This window comes from Aulostomus chinensis, chromosome 10 (genome assembly GCF_037954235.1).
Source record: "Aulostomus chinensis isolate RoL2024-O1b breed Wild chromosome 10, RoL_Achi_v1.0, whole genome shotgun sequence".
NCBI classification, from domain to species: Eukaryota; Metazoa; Chordata; class Actinopteri; order Syngnathiformes; family Aulostomidae; genus Aulostomus; species Aulostomus chinensis.
In genome coordinates this window covers 5,679,699-5,700,022 of record NC_141329.1, presented here as the reverse complement: position 1 = coordinate 5,700,022, position 20,324 = coordinate 5,679,699, and the positions used below count along the sequence as shown (strand labels likewise).

The window sequence follows — 20,324 nt, the reverse complement described above, 5'->3', positions numbered from 1 at the left end:
GATTTTTCCCATCTTCGTCGTTGGAAACTAAAGTTACACTTCAAGGAAGCGCTACATTGCAGTGAACCGCAAAATAGGAAATTGTGTATGATGCATCATCTGGTGTAATAAATGAGGTAAAATCAAGATCTGATGAACTAGTCACTGTTGATATAACAAATTATTCTACACTGTAACAAGGATGCAAGACAGTTTTAACAGTAACCTGCCAAATAAAACACACCCCAGACTTCGTTTGGGCAGCCTGCCCAGGAAGATCAAATCTGAATTCCACTTATTTTCCAATCAACTGTGTAATTCTGCAGTGCTCAGACCCACCGCCCCCTCCAGCGCCACCCACCTCGTTACACACGCCTGAACGTGTGCACATTTTTTCTGGGGAAGAGAAACTTGCCGCACGTTTGGTGTCACTTAGCACGCACCGGCACTGTTGTCTCCCTGCTAGAGACCCGTCCAGCTTTTGAGGGTTTTAAGTATTATCATCATTTTTATCAATGCAAAGAAAGATCCATTGCTCGGACAGGGACAGCAGACTTTGTAAAAAATAAATAAATAAATAAATAAAATAAAAGCAAACAAAGAAAAATAAACACTTTAAAAATTGTAATTTATTTCACCTTGAAGGTATTTTTTTGTGATAGAGTTTATAAACCTGGGGGGTTAATTGGAGGAGACACATCAAATATTGCTCACTGCTTCTGAGTGAGTGCGACCTCACAAATGTGGACACAAACAGAACCATAAAATGTCAGCTATGTTTGACTGAATTAATGTTCTTGGATACCAATAACACTGATGTTTATCTCGGAGCTTAGTAGCTTATTAATATTTGGTGCTGGCCGGTCAAGGACCGGTTTCCCTGGAGGAGCTTGCAGGCCCCATAAACCAGGGTTTACCAAAGTAGGGTGAGGACACCCTGGGAGATCACAAGACACACATTGTGAGGTTGCAAAATAATTTTAAAAGGTCATAATAGCATCTAAAGATTAACTTTTTTTTAAAAAAATAAGACAGTTGAATTTGAAATCAGTTTAAATTTGGCTATGTTTGGAAGGGGCGCTGATCTGAAAGTTTGAGAACCCTTCCTCTAACTACGGAGTGTGCGTCTCTCCTGCTGAGTCTGGTTGAACCATACCCTCATGTGTGTCCACCAACACCACACATCTTTTTAGATTTTAATGAGTTGATGCAACATCCCCGCGTAGATCGATACAGCAAAGAAATAATACAGCATTAATGGTCTGCTCCTGTTGGGAGTGTCAAGAAGAAATCCTGATAGAGTCATTAACGGTGGTAACTAGCGAGGGAGCGCCGTACAGGATGAAAGAAAACACAGCTAAGTTACAACAGCAGTTTGTTTATGCCAGAAATCAAACGTATCCGTTTCATACTCACATAGTGGTACAGTACCTTACCACTGTAGTACACGGATGATTAATCTGCTTTTACTATCGTTTCACAGATCCGGGCTGCCTAAATTTCTGGATAGCAATATGTTGGTAGATCTTTACACCCCTAACGAACTACCCGCTGAGCATGTGGCACATTGCACTCTGCTTATTTTAGAAATACATACATGAATCTTGTGTCTGGTCACTTCCAAAACTGTTGATAGAAAAGGGCCACGTTGTGCACCTGTCCTGCAAGGAACGGCAAAAAGCCTATTTGTGGCTGGTGAAGAAGCTCAAGCATCTCTCGACAGTTGTTGCGTCCACTGGTCTTCAAGATAAACCAGTATGCGGCAGCATCATTCGCCCTGGTGAAAGATGTAAAAGCTACAAGATGAACTCAACAACCAAATATAGCTCTGTTTGTCAACCTGGACCGAAAAAAGAAAATGACTAATATCCTCACTTTCTCACAGAGTGCAGATGTGGATTTTATTAACATCGTAACTTCAATACTTTGTTTCAGTTGACACAAAAACTGATTGCAGCCTTTAATTTGAAGAATGTTGCGCAAGCTAATACTGACATAATAAAGATGATCAAATGGAACACTGCTGCGGCACTACAGCTTTAACATACTAGCAGTGACAGCTGCAGGTAGCGGTGCACTGATGAAACAACAGCCTGCAGTATATGGATACGTATTAATGTGTTTTCATTTACATGTACACATACTCCCGCAAACCCCTATGACTAGCAGATGAATGTATAACAGCTTTGCCTCCGGGGATCAAGCCGAGCTTTTACTTTATTCCCTTTGACATGTCTCACCTGCTACTGTAATGATGCACACAGACATGGCTGAGAGATTAATCAGCGAGTGCTGACATACATCCAGACAAAGCTAGTGCAGAAACATGTTAAAGAGGGACAATTTGTTGCTGATCTGAGCAGCTGGCGCGTCATATTTCACACTCAACATTAATAATGTTCTGTATATTATCAGAAATTGGGGCGTCTGCCCTTACTGTAATGAAAAGTACACTACTTTTTGGATTTCTGTGACTAAATTTGCTGTCAATATAATGCCAATAATCACCAGCTTTGATTAGTGACTGAAGGAAGGAAATGGGTGGAGCTGGGTGTGTGTTCTGTGCGTGGGCTGGTCTGAAGGGCTGCTCCAGGACCCTTACACCGCTACAGCGATGCCGTTAAAAAGTACTGCTCTTTGAATTAAAATGTCAGCAAACTCATGTGCAGAACACGAAATTAAATATCGCCCACATTAAAAAATGCAGTTTCTTACAGAGATAGTTATCGAGTATTCTTCTCCACTGGTGTATCATTTGGATCCATAAGCCAAATATTCACTCAATTGGAAATAATCATTACATTTTGGAGCTGTGCTGCGCTGTTCTGGAATGTGAGCCTGCCTCGCCCTCTCTCTCTCCCTGCTCCATTCGGACTCGCTGAGCGGGCTATTTCCGTCGGCTGGTAAACAAACAAAACGCGGCATCATATGAAATGAATGCTGCGAAGCTTGACTCCGATGCAATGATTGACAGGACATGCTGGCGATTATCTTTATTGATTATTCTTCCAGGCTTCCCTAAGTCTAAGTGGGGTCATGATACTCATTAATATATAATATTTTCTGACAGCAGCGTCAAAGCCACTTGCACGGTAACGTGCCCTCAGCATGGAAGTTCTCTCTCTATTGTGAGTGCTGTTGTTTTACCAGTGACACGCTTAAGTCAATAAGAGGAGGCCGAAGAAAAATAAACCTTGAAAAGATTCAGAACAAGCCTCCTCTTCTGCTAGAGCTGCTTTAACTGGTTAACTAGTAAAAAGAAAAAAGAAAAAAAAAAGCCTTCTGCCTGTCAGACAAAGACATGGCTGTCACAGCAGAGCCAAGGCTTCATCTGATTGGCTCTCGCTACTGTGACCATGACTTGCTGTACTAGCCAACAATACCTACCTGACCTACTGCAGTGCCGCTAATGAGTGCAAAGTGTTCACTAGAAGAGCATCAACATGATGTTCTTCCCACAGGTCAGGCGGAACATAGGGTGATACCAAGGCGCAGTAGACGCGCCACTGACAGTGATTTCCTGTCTGATTCAGAAAGCTTTGACTGATGACGGCATCTACAATGGTATTTCTGTCCACAGTATTTGTCAAATGAAGATGTAGCGACTCATGTTTGGTATGCAGCAAGTATATTATTCAATGAACCGATTAAAAATTGAACACCACTGGCACTGTTGGCAGGACGAGTGCAGCAGGACGAAAACAATCCTCAAGACTGAATTAATTGAACCGAAAGCAAAAATAAATTTCAATTGACAGGCATGTTTGTAGGCATGTAGCAGCATGCATATAATATATATATATATATATATATATATATATATATATTATATTATATATATATGATTTCCAACATTCTGACAGTCCCTGAACTAATCATAAGCATCAAAAGGTTCTGTCTGGAATTCCCAGGAGATTTGAGTCAAAGATAATAGATGCTGAAACGTGTGTGTGTGTGTGTGTGTGTGTGTGTGTGTGTGTGTGTGTGTGTACAAACCTTCAGGGATTCATGCGTTCATGTAAATAAATTCATCATTTGAAAGATGACAATGTCTATAGGGTTTTAAACTTCACACAAAGCTTGAAGGAAAAGATGAAGAATGAAGATTGTGTTTATTTTGGCAGAGGTATCGACACATATTGGAGTTTTCAAGCAGTCCGTAATACAAAGGCTTTTGAGGTAGATAGAATGAGTAAGATTTTCCCTGCCTAACATTTCCCCAAAATAAACCAGCGCAACTAAAAAGCCACAATTGACTCAGCTGGGAAGGACCAGTCACCTGACAAACATTCTATGAGAATTCGGTGAACTGTGGACTGCCACAAAAAATAAAACAAAACTGTAATTAGTTTATAGAGGTTGAGTCAAAATGATGGTACATGTATGACTAGAGACCAGCAGATCCTGTATGTCTGGTGAAGGTCCTGACAGTGACATCTAAATGTTAAAATAAGTCTGATCAGACTGGTCTGTTGACATCCTTTAAAAAGTAAAAACATACATATAAAAGGAAAACTTAAAAAGCCTAATTTGAAGTATTATGTTTATCATATTCTATATTTAATGTGTTTTTATGTTGTGGTAGAGGCAATTTAAAGAAATAATATTGTAGAATAGCTTCATCTGAGTATAGCAAATGCATAATGTTGCATTAAAACAGTAGATTTTAATGTTGTAGTAGAGCTTATTTCTTGCACTCCTTCTATTCCTTATCCTCTTCTCCACATATCTACACGATCATATATTTAAGATATATTGATCCATGCATACATATGTTAAAGAATTGTTTTCTAAATCTTGTTTTAATAATTTCAAGCATTACAGTCGTTGCAAAAAAAAAGGTTTCACGTTCTGTGTACTTATGTCCATGATTGTGCTCCATTCATGAGGGGGTGCTGGACTTAAAAAGGCAGAAAATGCCCAGAACCTGCTTGTGTTTTTTCCATTTCTGGCAAAAGAAAATGCTTGTTCAAGTTTGTTAAATGTCAGTGTGCACCAATGTGGGATTTGTACTATTTCGGTAGCCATAATACCACTGAAAAAATGGAATAATTGTGGTATTCTGTGAGGTTCCATCATTGTTTTCCCCCTCTCTCTCTGTCTCTCTCTCTCACACACACACACACACACACACACACACACACACACTAAAATATTATTAGAATGAATACATCAAGAACCACACTGAAACAATTACTGAGGAAAAATGTTCTTATAATTTACTGAATTAATCTATTTCCATGTGGACTCTTGGGAGCATAGCTGGTAACACTGGTAACAACTATGATTCAATGATAACTAACTTTCCAGATCAAATTGAGCATTACAACCCTTCAAAAGTGGTAGAAAACTGATCCGACATCATTCAAGCCTATAAAAGCATCTGCTTGCATCTACTGCTCTTTGATGCTGTATATAAATCACATCCTTTATTTCTTTGTAAGTTTTCCAGATCATCACTCAGGTCCTTCTGCATTGTCCCATTGGGGGGGTGTGTGATGCACATAAAATATCCCGTCGTTTGTTGCTGTGGGTTGGAAAAGGGGGGCACCACAGAAGGGAGAAGCTGGAAACTGCCGTCTGTACGTTTTTCATTCACTGATCTCTGATGAGGCCACTCATTAAGTCATTTGACCACATGGAAATGAAGTGCTGGAAAGACAACAGTCTGTTATAGACCCACTGGCTCTTGTAACTTTAAGAGGCTCCTGCATCTATGGTCTGACAGTTTTATAGCTGCATTGTGCAGCCTACCATTCACACACATGAGGCCGCTCTAAACACATGCCAAAACCCACACGCACACCACCTATACGGCAGACCAGGGTCACCTTAAAGTGACGACCACATCGTGTTGGCTAAATTGAAGATCAGTTAAGTACTGTTTTTTTTTTTAAGAAATAAAATATAATTGCCTGACTAACATACACAATGGAGCAGCATAATATTTCTGCAGAATAATATCTTAACTCTACACAGTTAACGCACTGTGTAACAACAACGAGGCCAAAAGGGAACATTTAAGAATTTCATGTACACAGTTAAGCCCTTTTGAATTAAACGGGACATGTAAACAAATGACAGTTAATTATCAAGGCCAGGGCAATAAAATAACAGCAATAAGGAACGTGTAGGACAGCCATATAAAGCATTTACAAAGCGTACTCCTGCTGAACCTATCATCCTCCTGCGGGCCACAAAAGACAAGCTAACGGGTAAGTATTCAATAAGGTGTGTTAATCAGTTGCACCATCAACTTGCGATACTACAAAGATCGTGAAGCGAGACAATGTCAGACGGAAAAAGTGGATGTTTATAATAGATAAGTCACTCCTGCCAATCATTATTACTGACACACTAAATTCAAAACATTTTTTTTCAGCTGCATCACACAGCCACCCCCCCAAACAGAGATGATTATGACAATACATTTCTCTATTATTACTGGGAGACAAGGTATCCCATCCCTTTCTTACGCTACACTTGGCTCCATTTAGTACTTATATTTCAAGAGAAGTGATACACTGGAGAAATGATTAATCTGTACAGTGATGATTAGTCAATTAAGATGAGTCAATGAACACAAAACCCACAAACAAAACTCTTGATCACTTCATTGTATGTCAAGCAAAGATGTCAAGCAATGACTATTCCCAGCTTGATGCTTCTCTATTGTCTATCACTATAAATGGAATAAGGGTTTGAAGACAATAACAAAACAAGTCATTTGGAATTGTTATTTTGGGCTATGGAAATTTTGGGAGTTGTTTTTATTCAACTGGTTTACAGAAAGATCATATAAATTGTATTAGCAACATTGTTACACGTTTCAGTTCCTCTTCAATGTGCCAAAATTAGATCTGACAGTGAATTAGTTTGTCTTCATTTTCAGCTCTAAACACCAGTGATGTGATGTAATATATATATATATATATATATATATATATATATATATATATATATATTCCTGAAATAGTGGCGATAGTCTGGAATTATCTGTTCATCTACATTTACAACCACATCATGGATCAATATGTCCTTATCCATCAGAGTATGGCATGCACTGGCAGTGCACTGCATTCCGGAGGTAGCATGCAATGCCAAAACAGCCATGGTTGGACAAAAATGGTCACACTCAAACAAGCTTAAGACACCATTTTGAATATCCACCGTTTTTCTAGATAACAACTCCGAGATGCCATCTTGCCAATTATCACCAGATTAGCTACCGTTAGCATTGCTATTCCACCATTCCGCAGCAGTCCACGGAGGAATCTGAGCGGGTCACATAATACTAAGGTTAGCTTAGCTCGCCTGCTAGCCTGAAAAGACAACCGCTAACCCGCCGTAGCATCCCAGCATCCCTCGGCACACGCTGCACAAATTGCTAATCAGCGAGCTAGCTGGAGCAAGGTTAGCAAATGACTATGACAAACACTCGCAGTGGGTCAGGCCAGACCGGACCAGACCAAGACAAATGCAGCCAGTTTTACCGCATCGTCGGTAAACCACTGCTGTTAGAAGCCACCCCGACAACACAACTACTACCAGTTTGATTCCGCTATTAAAGCTAGCCCGCTTAGCTTAGCCCGCTAGTTCCCCACTGTAGCCCACACGGAGGACAATTGAAGTGATACGAGGGGGGAAGAAAGACAGGAAAAAAAACGAAGAAATCGACACATGGACATGCCTGTCCTCCAAGATAAACAGCGGACGAGACCTACCAATGTCACTAGATCGAAGAAAAGTCGATTCCCCGTGAGGGTGCTGCTGTGCTGGGCTCTCTCGAGTGTGTGCTCTGCTTCAGGTCGGTGCGGACTGGTCTGACTGCGGCAGCAGCGTCTGGTTGGTTAGTCGGGCCACTGGCGCTGGGAAGACAGCTTTCACCCACAGAGACGGCCACCGTGTGGGGGATGGGGATGCACTGCCGGGAGGGAGGGATGCAGGGATGCGAGGAGAGAGGAGGGGGCCCGAGGTAACACACTGTGAAGAGGATTTAATAGCCGCTCAAAATAGTAATTATATTTCAGAGAATAACACAGCTAATTAGTGGAAATACCCTGGTGTTACATTTCAGCAATACGTTTGTAGGTATTGAGCTCTCATCCAATCAATACCGAAGTATTTGAATTTAAAGGTCATTGCATATCGATTTTTATAGGTTCGTCTACTGAATCAACACACAATGATAAGGCTATGCCCCTCGACTGGATAATCACACCGCTGGGTTCTTTTGTATGCATGGATTTGCAATGTATCCATCAGCAATTAGTGTGGTATACGATCTTAAAATAAGTCAAACACACGCACTGTTGTTATGAACATCCATTAAAAACATTAAAAAAAACAACCCTGCAGTTGTTATCAACATTTCCAGACAGTACAGTATGATTTGTTCAGCGGCACTGTGGTGGTTAAACGGTACTGCAGCACTGCTGGAAGTTCACGTTCACTAATTCAGATTCAGTGGCTTTCGTTTCATACATAACCTCAACCACACGTTTGGCCCCACAGCAACACAGCGCCACTCTGCGGTAATAATTTGCATTGCGCCGCAGTGCCTCAATTTGCAATTTTACCCAGTTCATTTGAACAAAAATGAAATAATAATAAATAACTACAACAATGGTATAGCTCCCTAAGTGATAAAGACATAAAATACAAAAATAAAAGTAACTGTAATTAACAGTTTACACTATTTTTCTCCTTTGCCGGGTTAAACAACAGAAAGATCATAGGTAGGTATTTCATTCGAGATGATTACTAATTATTTTCGAGTTACTCGCACATTGAAATTGAAATCTAATTTAATGGAAACATTTTTACAAACGTGTATTTTTCATGTAAACCGTGTAAACCAAGGTTGTTTTTCTAATACGTACATGCTCAAATAACATTTAATCAAAAGAGCGTGGGATCGACAACACAATGTGTGTTTGCATCCGGCCGCCATTAATTTTCAAGTTTGGGCCCTAGAGGGAAAATGTTTGGGCACCATTGTTTTGAACAGCAAGATTCATTCAGTCATTAGGGCTTAAATAACGACATTGAAAATGGCTACGACATCAAAGGGTTAAGGATTCAAACGTTTCAGCGTTCTCCACTTTTTAGTACCAACATAATAAACCCAGATCCCGGAGACCGCTCGGCTCAGCAGAGTTGCGCACACACCGCTCTCTGCCAAATGTGACCCAGACATGTGATGTGAGGCTTGAGATCGATGTCGAATATCTTCAGACCTCATGGATGCCTTTTTTTCAGCCTGCAGTATTTGCAAATACAGGTCCATATGACCAAATACTGCAACATCAGACAGTAGCTACGCATCAAGTTTTAGCCAAGACCTCCTTTGTAACAACTACAGTTCCCGTGAGTCATTGCGCCCACACCCCACACGAATAATTTGAGTTGCCTATGCGCACAAATAACTCCAGAGTTTAAACGCGATAAATATTTCGCCATTAATATCAATTTTTGTTTGTTGTTCTTTTTTTTTTTTTCTTTTCGTCTTCAAGCGAATATTACATTCGCTTCACGCATTCCAGCTTAGTTATAGCCAATCAACAAACACCCGTTCGAGTCCTCGCGTGATTTCACGTTTCCGGAAGTTAGTATGGATGGAGAGGGAGAACTGTCCGGGGTGCTGACTCTGTAAGTGAGACCTGCTGTTTCACGCTGTCTACCGGTGTGTTTCATTTGTTGTGCGATTATTCTGCATGTGGACGTCTGACAGAGATTCATAATCTAAGGTTTAGAGTGAAAGTTTGGCTAGGAATATCTGTAGGATGCTATAGGTGTTAGACTGCACCAAAGCTGTGTCTTCATCTCAGTCGTGTAAGAAGATTCCTAAGGTTTAATGCAAGATATGCAGATGTTTTTATTCATGCTTTCTTACATAAACAGAACAGAGCGCATGAAGCTAGACAGACCTGAATTCTTTCAAAAACATATTTTTCCTTTTCTGTGTCTTTTTCTTTGAATTTTCAGAACTTGGCAAGATGGCTGAACTTGAGTCATCCTTTTGTGTCACTAACCCCGACAACCCCGGCAGCAGTGCTCCTAGAAGTGAACCTGGCAATGGTCCGCAGTGCAACGGGGTCCCGGAGCGGCGCACTGTACTGCGGGTGTCTGAGTCGCATGGACTCCAGCTACTGGGTGTGCTCAAATCGTTTCGAGAGCAAAGCTTGTTGTTTGACTTCACCATCAAGGTCCAGGAACAGAGCTTTCCCTGCCATCGCTGCGTGCTTGCCGCATGCAGCGATTTCTTTAGGTATCTATCTATCTATCTATCTATCTATCTATCTATCTATCTATCTATCTATCATCTATCTATCTATTTATCTATCTATCTATCTATATATCTATCTATCTATCTATTTATCTATCTGTCTATCTATCTATCATAAATCTAATATTTTTCTGCTCCATGTTTAGGGCCATGTTTGAGGCAGACATGCGAGAGCGTGACGATGGTTCGGTAACACTGCGGAACCAGTGCCCGGTTGTGGTGGGTTCCTTCCTGGACTTTGCCTACTCTGGCGAGATTCTCATCACAGATGGAAATGTGGATGCGCTGTTTCAGCTTGCCTCCTTTTTACAGGTACAGAACATCTCTGTGTTTTTTTTTTTCCTCTCAAAGAATATTCACTCTAGTCCAGACAAAGTGGACATGAACAAAAGGCTGTCCTTGAAGTGGACTCGGCAGTTGCTGAGTGGATAAGGAAGGAATGGTAGAAGTTGAGTGGGAAAATGTGTCTTGATGTTTTCATGATTTCAGCCCTCACAAAGATGTGTTGCTGTTGCTAAAATCATTTTGAACAAACTGTACTAGACTGTGCTGTTACATCATGTGTCTTCCTCTTGTTGGAGCCTGCATCACACCTCTTTACCAGGATCCAGACAGGCATGTCTGATTTTTACTACCACGTGATTTTATGACGACAATGTGAAAATAAAATCCCTTTTTTAACAACAGGCAACAGATAAAACTGCTTTAAGAGTGTGTTCATGGTGCGTCGTTGTTTAATTTGATTGATTCTAAAAGTAAATTCTTCTACATATATATATATATATATATATATATATATATATATATATATATATATACTGTATATAGTGTGTTCTTTCAGATTTATACTCTGAAAACACATATTTTCAGGAATTTTCTGTCTGTTTCTCTGGTTGATGTGTCCTCAGGTGTCAGTCCTGGCCAGAGCGTGCAGTGACTTCCTGATAAGGACCATGGATCTCTGTAACTGTCTGTCCCTCCTGTCCCTCGCCGAGGCCTACGGGTCCACCTCCCTCCTCAAAAGCTCCAATGAGTTTGTGGTCCAGAACTTCAATGACCTCTCCCAAACCCAAGACTTCCTGGATATGCAGGTGCTGTTTGAGAACAAAAGACGTGCTAACACTTTCCAGGCGCTACCATTCACTGTGCTTAGCCTACAAGCAGTTACCTGGTCTCTGTCCTCTGGAGAGGATGGCAAAACAGCTTATTTCCAAAAAGGTTGGGGTGTGAATACTCACTTGAGTTATTAAGGATCAACCAAGATATTTACATGTCAGATAATTGGAATAATTTTTTTTTAATCTTGTGTCCAAAGTATTAGGGAGACTTTGTTAAATTCTAACAAAACTTGCTCCTTTTGCCCATTTTAGAGTCTGTCCTCAAAGAAGAATTTTAATCTGACAAATGAGCTTATCATCCCCCTACCCGTATCAAAAGCCTAAATAAGTCAGCTCAAAGAACTTGGTGTAATTCCTCCCTGCAGGTGAATGTGTTGGAGGCCTGCCTCAGGTCAGACATCCTGAGCGTGCCCAGTGAGGAGGCTGTGGTGATGGCACTTCTAAGATGGATACACCACGATCTTCCTGGAAGGCGGAAGCTGCTACCAGGGTTTTTATCTCTCACCAGACTTCACCATCTACCTGCACCTGCACTGAAGGTATGCACAGTTTCTTACAATCATTACAACCTTTTTTAGCCCTCAATTTAGGCTTGCAGGCAGAAAGCTTATATTTTTATTTTTGTAACCTCTTGTAATAATATCTTTGCAAGGCTGGGTGACTGACAGTTACAGAGGTCCACACTATACACAGAGCTATAGTTTCACAATGCTGCATTTTGTTGCATCATACATGCAGCTGCGTTGGGGCCTGCTTTTATTCAGGACTCCTCCTCCTCCTCCTCCCATCCGGGGCCCTCTATTTATGCTATGACTGTACCAAAAGCATTTGTTTGCCTTGGCTTTTTGACTCTATCCTGTATCATTGCAGTCTCATCCTTCCTTTTCTCATTACCTTTTGGCATTGTGCCTGTGATAGACCCCCTTTCATTGGGGCTTGTTGCTGACTCCTTGCACTATTGTTGCCAACTATTGGATTGTCTTGATTACTTGTCTCATCCACATCAATCATTCCTCATCTCCTCTGTCAGACTCTGCATGATTCAGATGTTCTGCTCCGCGATGACCAGTCCTGCATGGCCCTGATGTCAGAGGCTCAGAGCAGACAGAGTCAGTACAGCGGACTGCTAACTGACGCCAGGCCCGCCACCATGCAGAGCTACATCTACATCCACAAGACAGAGGAGAACGGAGAGATCCGCCATACCTTCTGCTACTGTCTCGAAACTGACCAGTGGAAAGAGCTGGGGGTGGTGCATGAGGAGGGGAAAACCCTGATGCCAGACCTGCCGGGCTCCCACCTGACCAGTTATGCGGAGAAGGTGTGTCATGTGATAGAAATCTGGGATTTGAACATTTTTGTGTGCTTGCATTTGAAAAGTATCACCATCTTTTCTAATCCCTTCTTGATTTAAGATGTTCGTCACAGGTGGTTGCAGTGGAAACTGTTGCCGAGCGATACGTCTCCATGTGGCCGAGCCATTCCATGATGCTACAGACGAAGTTTGGTGCTTCTGCCCTGTGACGCTAACCTGTACACCTGCACCACCAATGCTGAAACCCAGAACCATGCACACAGCTGTCACTTGTCTGGATCGAGTGTATGTCATTGGAGGACGGACAAAGGGGCCCAGAGGTGGTGCTCCCAGCTTGCTAGAGGTGCTAATTACTTTTTTATGTTAAGGTGTTCATCTCAGGATTTTGGCTGACTAGATGTTGGAACAGAGTGTTCTTTTACGCGTAGGTGGAGTATTATGACCCTCTGAACCAGAACTGGAGCTCCGTCAGCCCACTGTCAGCTGCCATCTTCTACCCTGAGGCTAGTGCTTGTGGCAGCATTATCTACACGCTCGGATCAGAGGTGGAGGTCACAGACTCCTTCAATCCATCGCTGGACTGCTTCTTTAGCTATGATGCCCAAAAGGACCAGTGGAGCCGCCTGGTGGCAGAGTTTGGCCAGTTCTTCCACGCTACACTGGTTAAGGCCGTGTCAGTTCACAACACATTACATCTCTGTGACCTGTCCACGTACAAGGTGAGCCATTAGTTTGGCAGTGAGGAATGGAGAAATGAATTCCAGTTCACTGAGTTCAGACTGAGTTGGAGTTGAAGGTGTGGATCCTGTTTTCTTCTCAGGTCTACAGTTTCTGTCCCGAGACGTGTGTGTGGAAGGGGGAAGGGTCGTTTGAGTGTGCAGGGTTCAATGCTGGAGCAGTGGGTATGAGAGACAGAATCTACATCCTGGGTGGAGACTATTCCCCCGACGAGATTACTGATGAAGTCCAGGTAAGAAGGGAAAAATCGAATGAATCTGTCTTGTTTTTCGTATATTTGTCAACCAAATGTTTGATATTTTCATCATTGAGGGGGGACTAATATGATGTGCTGACAGTCCTTGTGAGGGAAAATGGCTCTATGATTTCAAGACTCCTTGATAGAAGTGATCAGTTGTTGGAAACACTGGCCAAATCCTCCACTTAAAAACACATTATGCTTTCCATGTGCCCAAATTTACTCGGTTTGATTGTATTAAGCCGATAAGCAGAGTTTCTTACTACTATATTTGTAACTGTGCAACTACTGTTTTCTATACTGCATGCAAAATATTTAATGTAATTTCTCCTGATGATCTGAGTGGTGCCTTGCTTGTCCTCTTGTACCTGTGCAGGTGTACCACAAAGGCAGAAGTCAATGGGAGGAGGTGGCACCCATGCCCAGGGCGCTCACAGAGTTCCACTGTCAGCTCATCAGCTTCAACAGACACCGAGACCCCTGGGGTGGAGCATCGCGATACACAGAGGACGGACACCAACATGAGCAATGAACGTGTGTTGAAACTAAAACCACAACTCACCATCACAGATCATCACCGCAAACACCACCTGAGCCAAATGATTTATTTATTTTTCTATTTATTTTTTTTAGACCTTATCTAAAATTTTCTATCATACACTTTTGTCATAGGATCTTTGTTGTGTCAATCAAAATGTGGTCCCTCCCATGGAGGAATCCCGTTGAGCTATTTTAGAAATCCTATTTTAGTACCTGAGTACATTTTTTTTGGGCTAATAAATATATTTAATAATGCATCAACTTGAAGGAGAAATGATGTAATATGTAGATTTGTTATCAACATAAATATCAAAAATGGAGGCTTCACCATGGGACTTTGAGCCTTCTGTTCTCCAGAATAATCCTGTATGCTCTCCCTTTTCTCTTAGAGGTTTCCCAATCTTTACTTTTTTTGTGTGTGTGTTTGCTTAGCTGTAGAACAGCAGCTAGTTAACACAGTAGCATTAAAGTAAAATGATTTCATGGCAGCACTGTGTAAATTATCCAGGTGGATTTTCACTTCAAGCATCCATGCATGCTGTCTTGCTCCTCTCACGATAAACGCAATAATTCTGTACGTCTCCTTCTGTAACCGCTTCAGTTCTGCCGCAAATTAGAAGTGCGCCTGTGTTTTTTGGTTCTCAACGAACACACTTTTGCTTGAGCCTGAGCCTGTTAACAAGTAGATGTGCGTGAAACAGGAGGAGAAAAAAATGTTAATCTCATAATTTTGTGCTGTGAAACAGAAAATGAGGGACTGCATTATGGCAAGAAGTCAACATAAACATATGCTTTGTCATTTATAACGGTGTCCTTTTCTATCAGTAAATATGTGCATTTGACATTCAAATCACTGTGAAAACACAAATGACACCACAGCATGGTTCAGTGTATCACATGTTACAAAACTGAGTGAAATGGGCTGCACAATATTGTTATTAGTGACATTACAGTGTTTCCTTTCAGTCACCTCAAACCCATTTTTGATTCCTGTTATTTTATTCATCCTCCCATCTCTGCTGTAATTTCCCTTCAAGTACAGGTCTCTGAACACCAATCTGAGAATAGTCGGTCATTGATAAACTGCTCATGATGCAGCTGCGTCAAAAATCACAGGGTTTCATACCACAATGGTGTCCCATGACTACTACTGTAAACACTGTCTGGAAAAATAAAAATCAGCTTCAGTGACTATGCTGGCACCACACATCTGCTCTTGCTCTCCAGAGCCTTTGCTCCATGTTTCAGTCCTGATACGTTTTCACCAGCAGCCACATCAGCAACACGGTGATTAAGACGATCATGAAGTTGAGGAAGAGCTCCTGTGCCGAGCGGTCCATGGCCGTGTCCCAGACGAGAGGTGGCGGGAGGAGGTGTGGATGAGGGTTGAAGAGGAGTGTGTCTGCCCGCTCCTACAAGTGAGCAGAGGAGAGGAGAAAGATGGAACACTGCATATGTTAGTTACAAGAGACAAAAAAAGGCAAGCATGAGGAGAGAGTCAGCTATGATAATCTCTGTTGTCAGGTTGCGACATCTGCTCAGTTACCATCACTCAACAGGGACCAGGGGCAACAATGTCCACACACACACACACACACACATACAAGGGATGTGACACAACCTCTCATGCAGTACACATTCACTATTAGGTTTGGTTTGTCTGAAATGCAGTAAACATTATTTTAGTTACAGAGCAAATTTGTTTAAACCCACTGAACCGCAGAGCTTTTTTTGTTTAAAGTTTTGATTGGTTTGGAAGCTTGGTAGGCCATTACCTTTATTTTCTCACTAAAAATAAGAAGAGGTGAAGGTCATGTGCTCCAGCAGTGCCTCATTTCTTTGTCTCGCTCGCTTGTCTTCAGTCTGGAAGCGTCCTCCCCGAACGTTCTACTAGCTGCTGATCTTCCTTCCGTGGTCCAGCTTTCTACGCCAGCTAGGGGCAGGACCCGCTCTTAAAGTAGTGCACCGCCCACAGCGCACACACCCTTACTTGTGTCACGCACCATCTTAACCACCAATAGAGTGTGTTATTTTTCGCAATCTCGACCATTGGAGTGTTCCCCATCCAACCATAACCATACAGAGTGCCTCTCTGTCTCTGGGTTATTTTTAAAACATTATTGCAGATACTGGGTGGGTGACAGTTGTTCCAAACACAATACGTGCATCGTCTGATGGACATAGGAGACTGTAACAGTATCACTCAGTATCTGGGGAGAGTGCAAGCAGAGGGCCAACAACACATCCACCTCTCTAAAATCCAACATAGGAGGCATGTAGGTTCAAATCCCAGTGATGCCACGCTTCATCACGCTGTCTGGACATTTAAATCTTTTCAACTCCACATTGATTTTGATTTATTTAGTTTAGGTCCAGTGTGCAGAGGGTATTTGTAACATCATGAGCTGAATCTTTAGTGATGTGCAACGCTGCCTGCCACAGCACTTCCCGGCTGCTTGATGATGAGTGCCAGTCATGATGACAAGAGGATGTGCAGGTTATAGATGAGCTGCCTCCCCTGGATGAATCAGATTCCACTGGATTAACAGATGCATGCAATTGGAGCATCAGATTCTATTCCCCTCAGTGGAGGACAAGCAGACAAATACTGTACACTTATTGTAAAAGTTTAGCTGACAGCTGTGCTTTTTTATTGCCCCCTGAGTTCAGATGCAACAAACTGCAAGAACTTCATTACTGCGCTTAAGTTGAGTTTTCTGGTACCTGCATGTCATTTTCTTTTTACTTTTTACTTCTCAAATTTTAACACACCAATCTGGACTTGCTACTATTACATTTTCAAAAGGTTTGTTACCTCAGTTTCAGGGCATTTGAGCAGAACTTGCTGTGTTTCTTGTTTTGCATCACTGCTTGTTTTCCCAGGTCAAAGGAAAAAATAACAGAAAAGATGATCCTTGTTGATTTTGAAACTTTTGAGTTTATTTTCATCATATTCAGGATGCTGTTTTACTCTTTGTCTCTGAGTGCATTTCAGAGCACCTACTTTTTCCACTTTTATTTGAGCAAAGAATCAGTACTACTACTTTTACCTGGGTCCTTTTTAAGTATCTGTACTTCTATTTAAATAAAAAATGTGTGTACAATTGGTGACAACTGCTAGCTGAGTATGACACAAGCTGGTCAAATTCAGCAAGCGCTGGACATTTAACAACTTATTTTGGATGTATTACTACACCACTTCATTCTCATGAAATGACAAAAGGAACTAATCATTTGGAAGGTTCTAATATTAATTTTTTTTTTAAAACATACCAGAGGTTTTGATTCAACGTTTTGATGGATGTAGTTTTGAAACAGATTTTTGACTGTTGGCCACAGCCAAACCTCTCAGCTCATCTCACACTTGACAGCTGCTTAGACCGGAGTTATCTCTGAACTGGTGTTAAACCCCTTCGACACACACACCTTCTCCCAAGCACACACTCAGGGGTCACTGCAGGACAAAGTGAGTATGGGCACAAGTCTGTCTAACCTTTCCATCACTGGATTCCAAGGTAATTCCCATAGGATTTAACAGATCAAAACGGCTGCCACCCCCCACCCACCCAACACACACACACACACACACACACACACACACACACACACACACACACACACACACACACACACACACACACACACACACATGCACACAGAGCTCTGCCAGTGTCAGACACACCGCTATTTGACCCAGGGACTCCCATTGTCATGAGATCCAGAACACGGCTGCGTGAATGTAAAGCAGGGTGAGGTGTGCAGGCATCTCTGTGCAGGATGGACTCACTCTGGCAGCTGTGTGTGTGTGTGTGTGTGTGTGTGTGTGTGTGTGTGTGTGTGTGTGTGTGTGTGTGTGCGCGTGTGTGTGTGTGTGTGTGTGTGTGTGTGTGTGTGTGTGTGCGTGTGTTGGCAGGGTTACTCTTTAAACCAGTGGAGGGACAGACGGGTGTTGACAGAGACACCATTCCTCACATTCTAGGACGCAGCGTGTGTTTGCATGTTGTGTGTATGCGCATACAAATGCCTCCTGTTTGTCATTATTGTAGCATATAATTAAATAATCAATCACCACTTTGAGAGAGGTCAGTGCTGTCACATCCTAAACTTTGGGTCTATTCTGACCTAAATACCAGCATATTATGTAAGATGTCTTTAAATCCTATGAAAATAGATGATGACTTAACACTCATGTCTCTAAGCTAGTTAGCTTAGAGATTGTTATATTGGCTTAGCATCAAGATTGAAAACTGAAAAGCTCAAAACAAAAATAGAGCTCCTCAAGTACCATCTCTAAATCTCACTACATTGCATGTTATATCTTGTTTATTTAATGTGTTTTTGAAAAAAGTATAAAAATGAAATGTTTATTGTTTGGCAATCCAATATAACTTCCCAGTTCTGTTTGCTTGATTCTATTCAGATAAAATAGTAAGTTTATGAGCTACTGAGAGGTGAGACCGTTAAACCCTCTGAGGTGGAAGTATACGCTGAATTATTCTCAGACTCTGATTACTCCATTAAGAAAGTCCAAAGATTTTCAGAGGTCAGAGAAATATGTTTGACATCTGTTAATACTGCTACTATCAGAAATATTCTCAAATTGGTTTCATTTCATATTGTTGATACAGATAACATATTTGTTGCCAATTTTCTGAATTCTGACAGCAGAGATGGAGCAGATTTTAGGAGGTGACCATGTTTCCGGTTCATTGTTTTTGAATTAATCCATAAATATAGCATACAAATTAGCTCTTAAATTAATTGAAATTTCATTTTATTTCACATTGGTCCATTCCTGTGAATGATTTCCAAAACAATAACACATTACAGACTTTCTCATAATACTACAACAAGTTCATATTCAAATAAACAAAGGAGCAAAAACTGGTCACGGCAGAGAAACAGGTTTTAAGTTTTTTTTTTGTAACAAAGCTAACTTCTACTGCAATTGCAATGATAGAAATAGCATAGCTCCATAAAGGAAATCTTATTCACAATAGCGACATATTTTCCTCCAAAACACATGAAAATATTGACGTGATATCAGGCGCAGGATTTGCTACAGAAATATGCTATACAAGAAAGTGTTCATCTTATTGAATAAACACCAGCTGTTCCGTGGTTTACCCTGCACTTTAGGCCACAAATAGCTGGCACTGAAAAGTATTTAGCCTGCAGCTTTGCTCTTTAACTGGTCTATCTACAGAAGCAGCGATTGGACGAGAGACAGAATCCACCTCAGCTGAGTGTCATCCTGACAGAGATCATACATACGGCAAATTCTGCTGATATTTTGGCTGCTTTTCAGATCTGTTGTATTTGCTTCCAACAGGTCAATAAATATTCAAATCTTTTCTTGTAGAAAGCAAGGTGTATATTCCCCTCACTATTACGATTATGTCATGAAATGTCTTTCATTTCCTTTTTAAATTAAATTAGTACAGCAGAAAATAAAGACATCTTGACATCTCATCCTCACAAGAGAGGAGTTCCACAAAACAATACAACATTTTATTCACTGTCTCATGTCAATTTTGGCAAAACATGCATGGTGATCTTGTTCACCCATCATGTTATGTTGTGCCAGTAAAATTACGAATGCCTTACAGTTTTGCACTTCATTGCTCTCTCTCTCTCTCTACCCATGAGAGTACATCTGTGATTTTGGATGCAATATTTCTGCCATATTACCTTGTTGTTTCATCACCTCAGTTTTATATGAGACATCTTCCTCCAAGATCAGACAGATATCAACTAACACAGAATCCCTTGTGACTGGTAGAGATCAGAAACACTGTTCTGAAAAGCAGGATTTGGTTTCTCTATTTGTCCATCTCTGTCCTGCAGCTTCCAACTAATTAGAATCCATAGATGCCTGAAGCAGGAGTTTTGGCCTCTGGCTACCTGCCCAGCATTTCAAAGGGTGATGGAGTGCCTCAGGGAGCACAAGTGGTTCCACTGCAGTTCTCATTATTACGCTGCTGTTTCAAAGCTTGGCTGATGTGTGAGGTGAAGCTGCCCTTGAGCGCTGGCAGGGGAAATATCTTCCTCATCTGTTGTGCATAACCTCCCAACTTGGCAGAACAGTCGCGCACTCACTCACACACA

General features: G+C 41.5%; 3 protein-coding genes across 5 annotated transcripts in view; 1 reads left to right on the top strand and 2 right to left on the bottom strand.

The window, feature by feature from the left end:
- The window catches only part of fam168a (family with sequence similarity 168 member A), a 29,511-nt gene extending 21,566 nt beyond the window's left edge, over positions 1–7,945 (bottom strand). For all 3 annotated transcript variants that reach the window (XR_015118120.1, XM_086215749.1, XM_086215750.1), the window contains exon 1: positions 7,704–7,945. The gene's annotated coding sequence lies outside the window, so the exon portion shown is untranslated. The remainder of the gene's footprint in view (positions 1–7,703) is intronic.
- Positions 7,913–15,391, top strand: kbtbd3 (kelch repeat and BTB (POZ) domain containing 3). The gene is made up of 10 exons (XM_086215748.1): positions 7,913–7,954; positions 9,967–10,249; positions 10,414–10,579; positions 11,176–11,358; positions 11,751–11,924; positions 12,416–12,706; positions 12,801–13,043; positions 13,129–13,419; positions 13,521–13,670; positions 14,053–15,391. The coding sequence occupies exons 2-10, from the start codon at positions 9,978–9,980 to the stop codon at positions 14,206–14,208; spliced, it is 1,926 nt and encodes a 641-aa protein (XP_086071874.1). The 5' UTR covers positions 7,913–7,954; positions 9,967–9,977; the 3' UTR covers positions 14,209–15,391.
- sln (sarcolipin) lies at positions 14,327–16,160 on the bottom strand. The gene is made up of 2 exons (XM_086215751.1): positions 15,992–16,160; positions 14,327–15,628 (listed from the first exon to the last, which is right to left on the bottom strand). Exon 2 carries the CDS (start codon positions 15,554–15,556, stop codon positions 15,461–15,463), a length of 96 nt encoding a protein of 31 aa, XP_086071877.1. The 5' UTR covers positions 15,557–15,628; positions 15,992–16,160; the 3' UTR covers positions 14,327–15,460.
- Positions 16,161–20,324: the final 4,164 nt, after the last annotated feature.

Excerpts from the sequence above, each read along its gene's own strand:
- kbtbd3 (XM_086215748.1), top strand. The coding sequence starts at position 9,978 with ATGGCTGAACTTGAGTCATCCTTTTGTGTCACTAACCCCGACAACCCC. Across the intron at positions 10,250-10,413 it reads GCATGCAGCGATTTCTTTAG|GGCCATGTTTGAGGCAGACA; the intron begins GTATCTATCTAT and ends CTCCATGTTTAG. Across the intron at positions 11,925-12,415 it reads TACCTGCACCTGCACTGAAG|ACTCTGCATGATTCAGATGT; the intron begins GTATGCACAGTT and ends CTCCTCTGTCAG.
- sln (XM_086215751.1), bottom strand. The coding sequence starts at position 15,556 with ATGGACCGCTCGGCACAGGAGCTCTTCCTCAACTTCATGATCGTCTTA.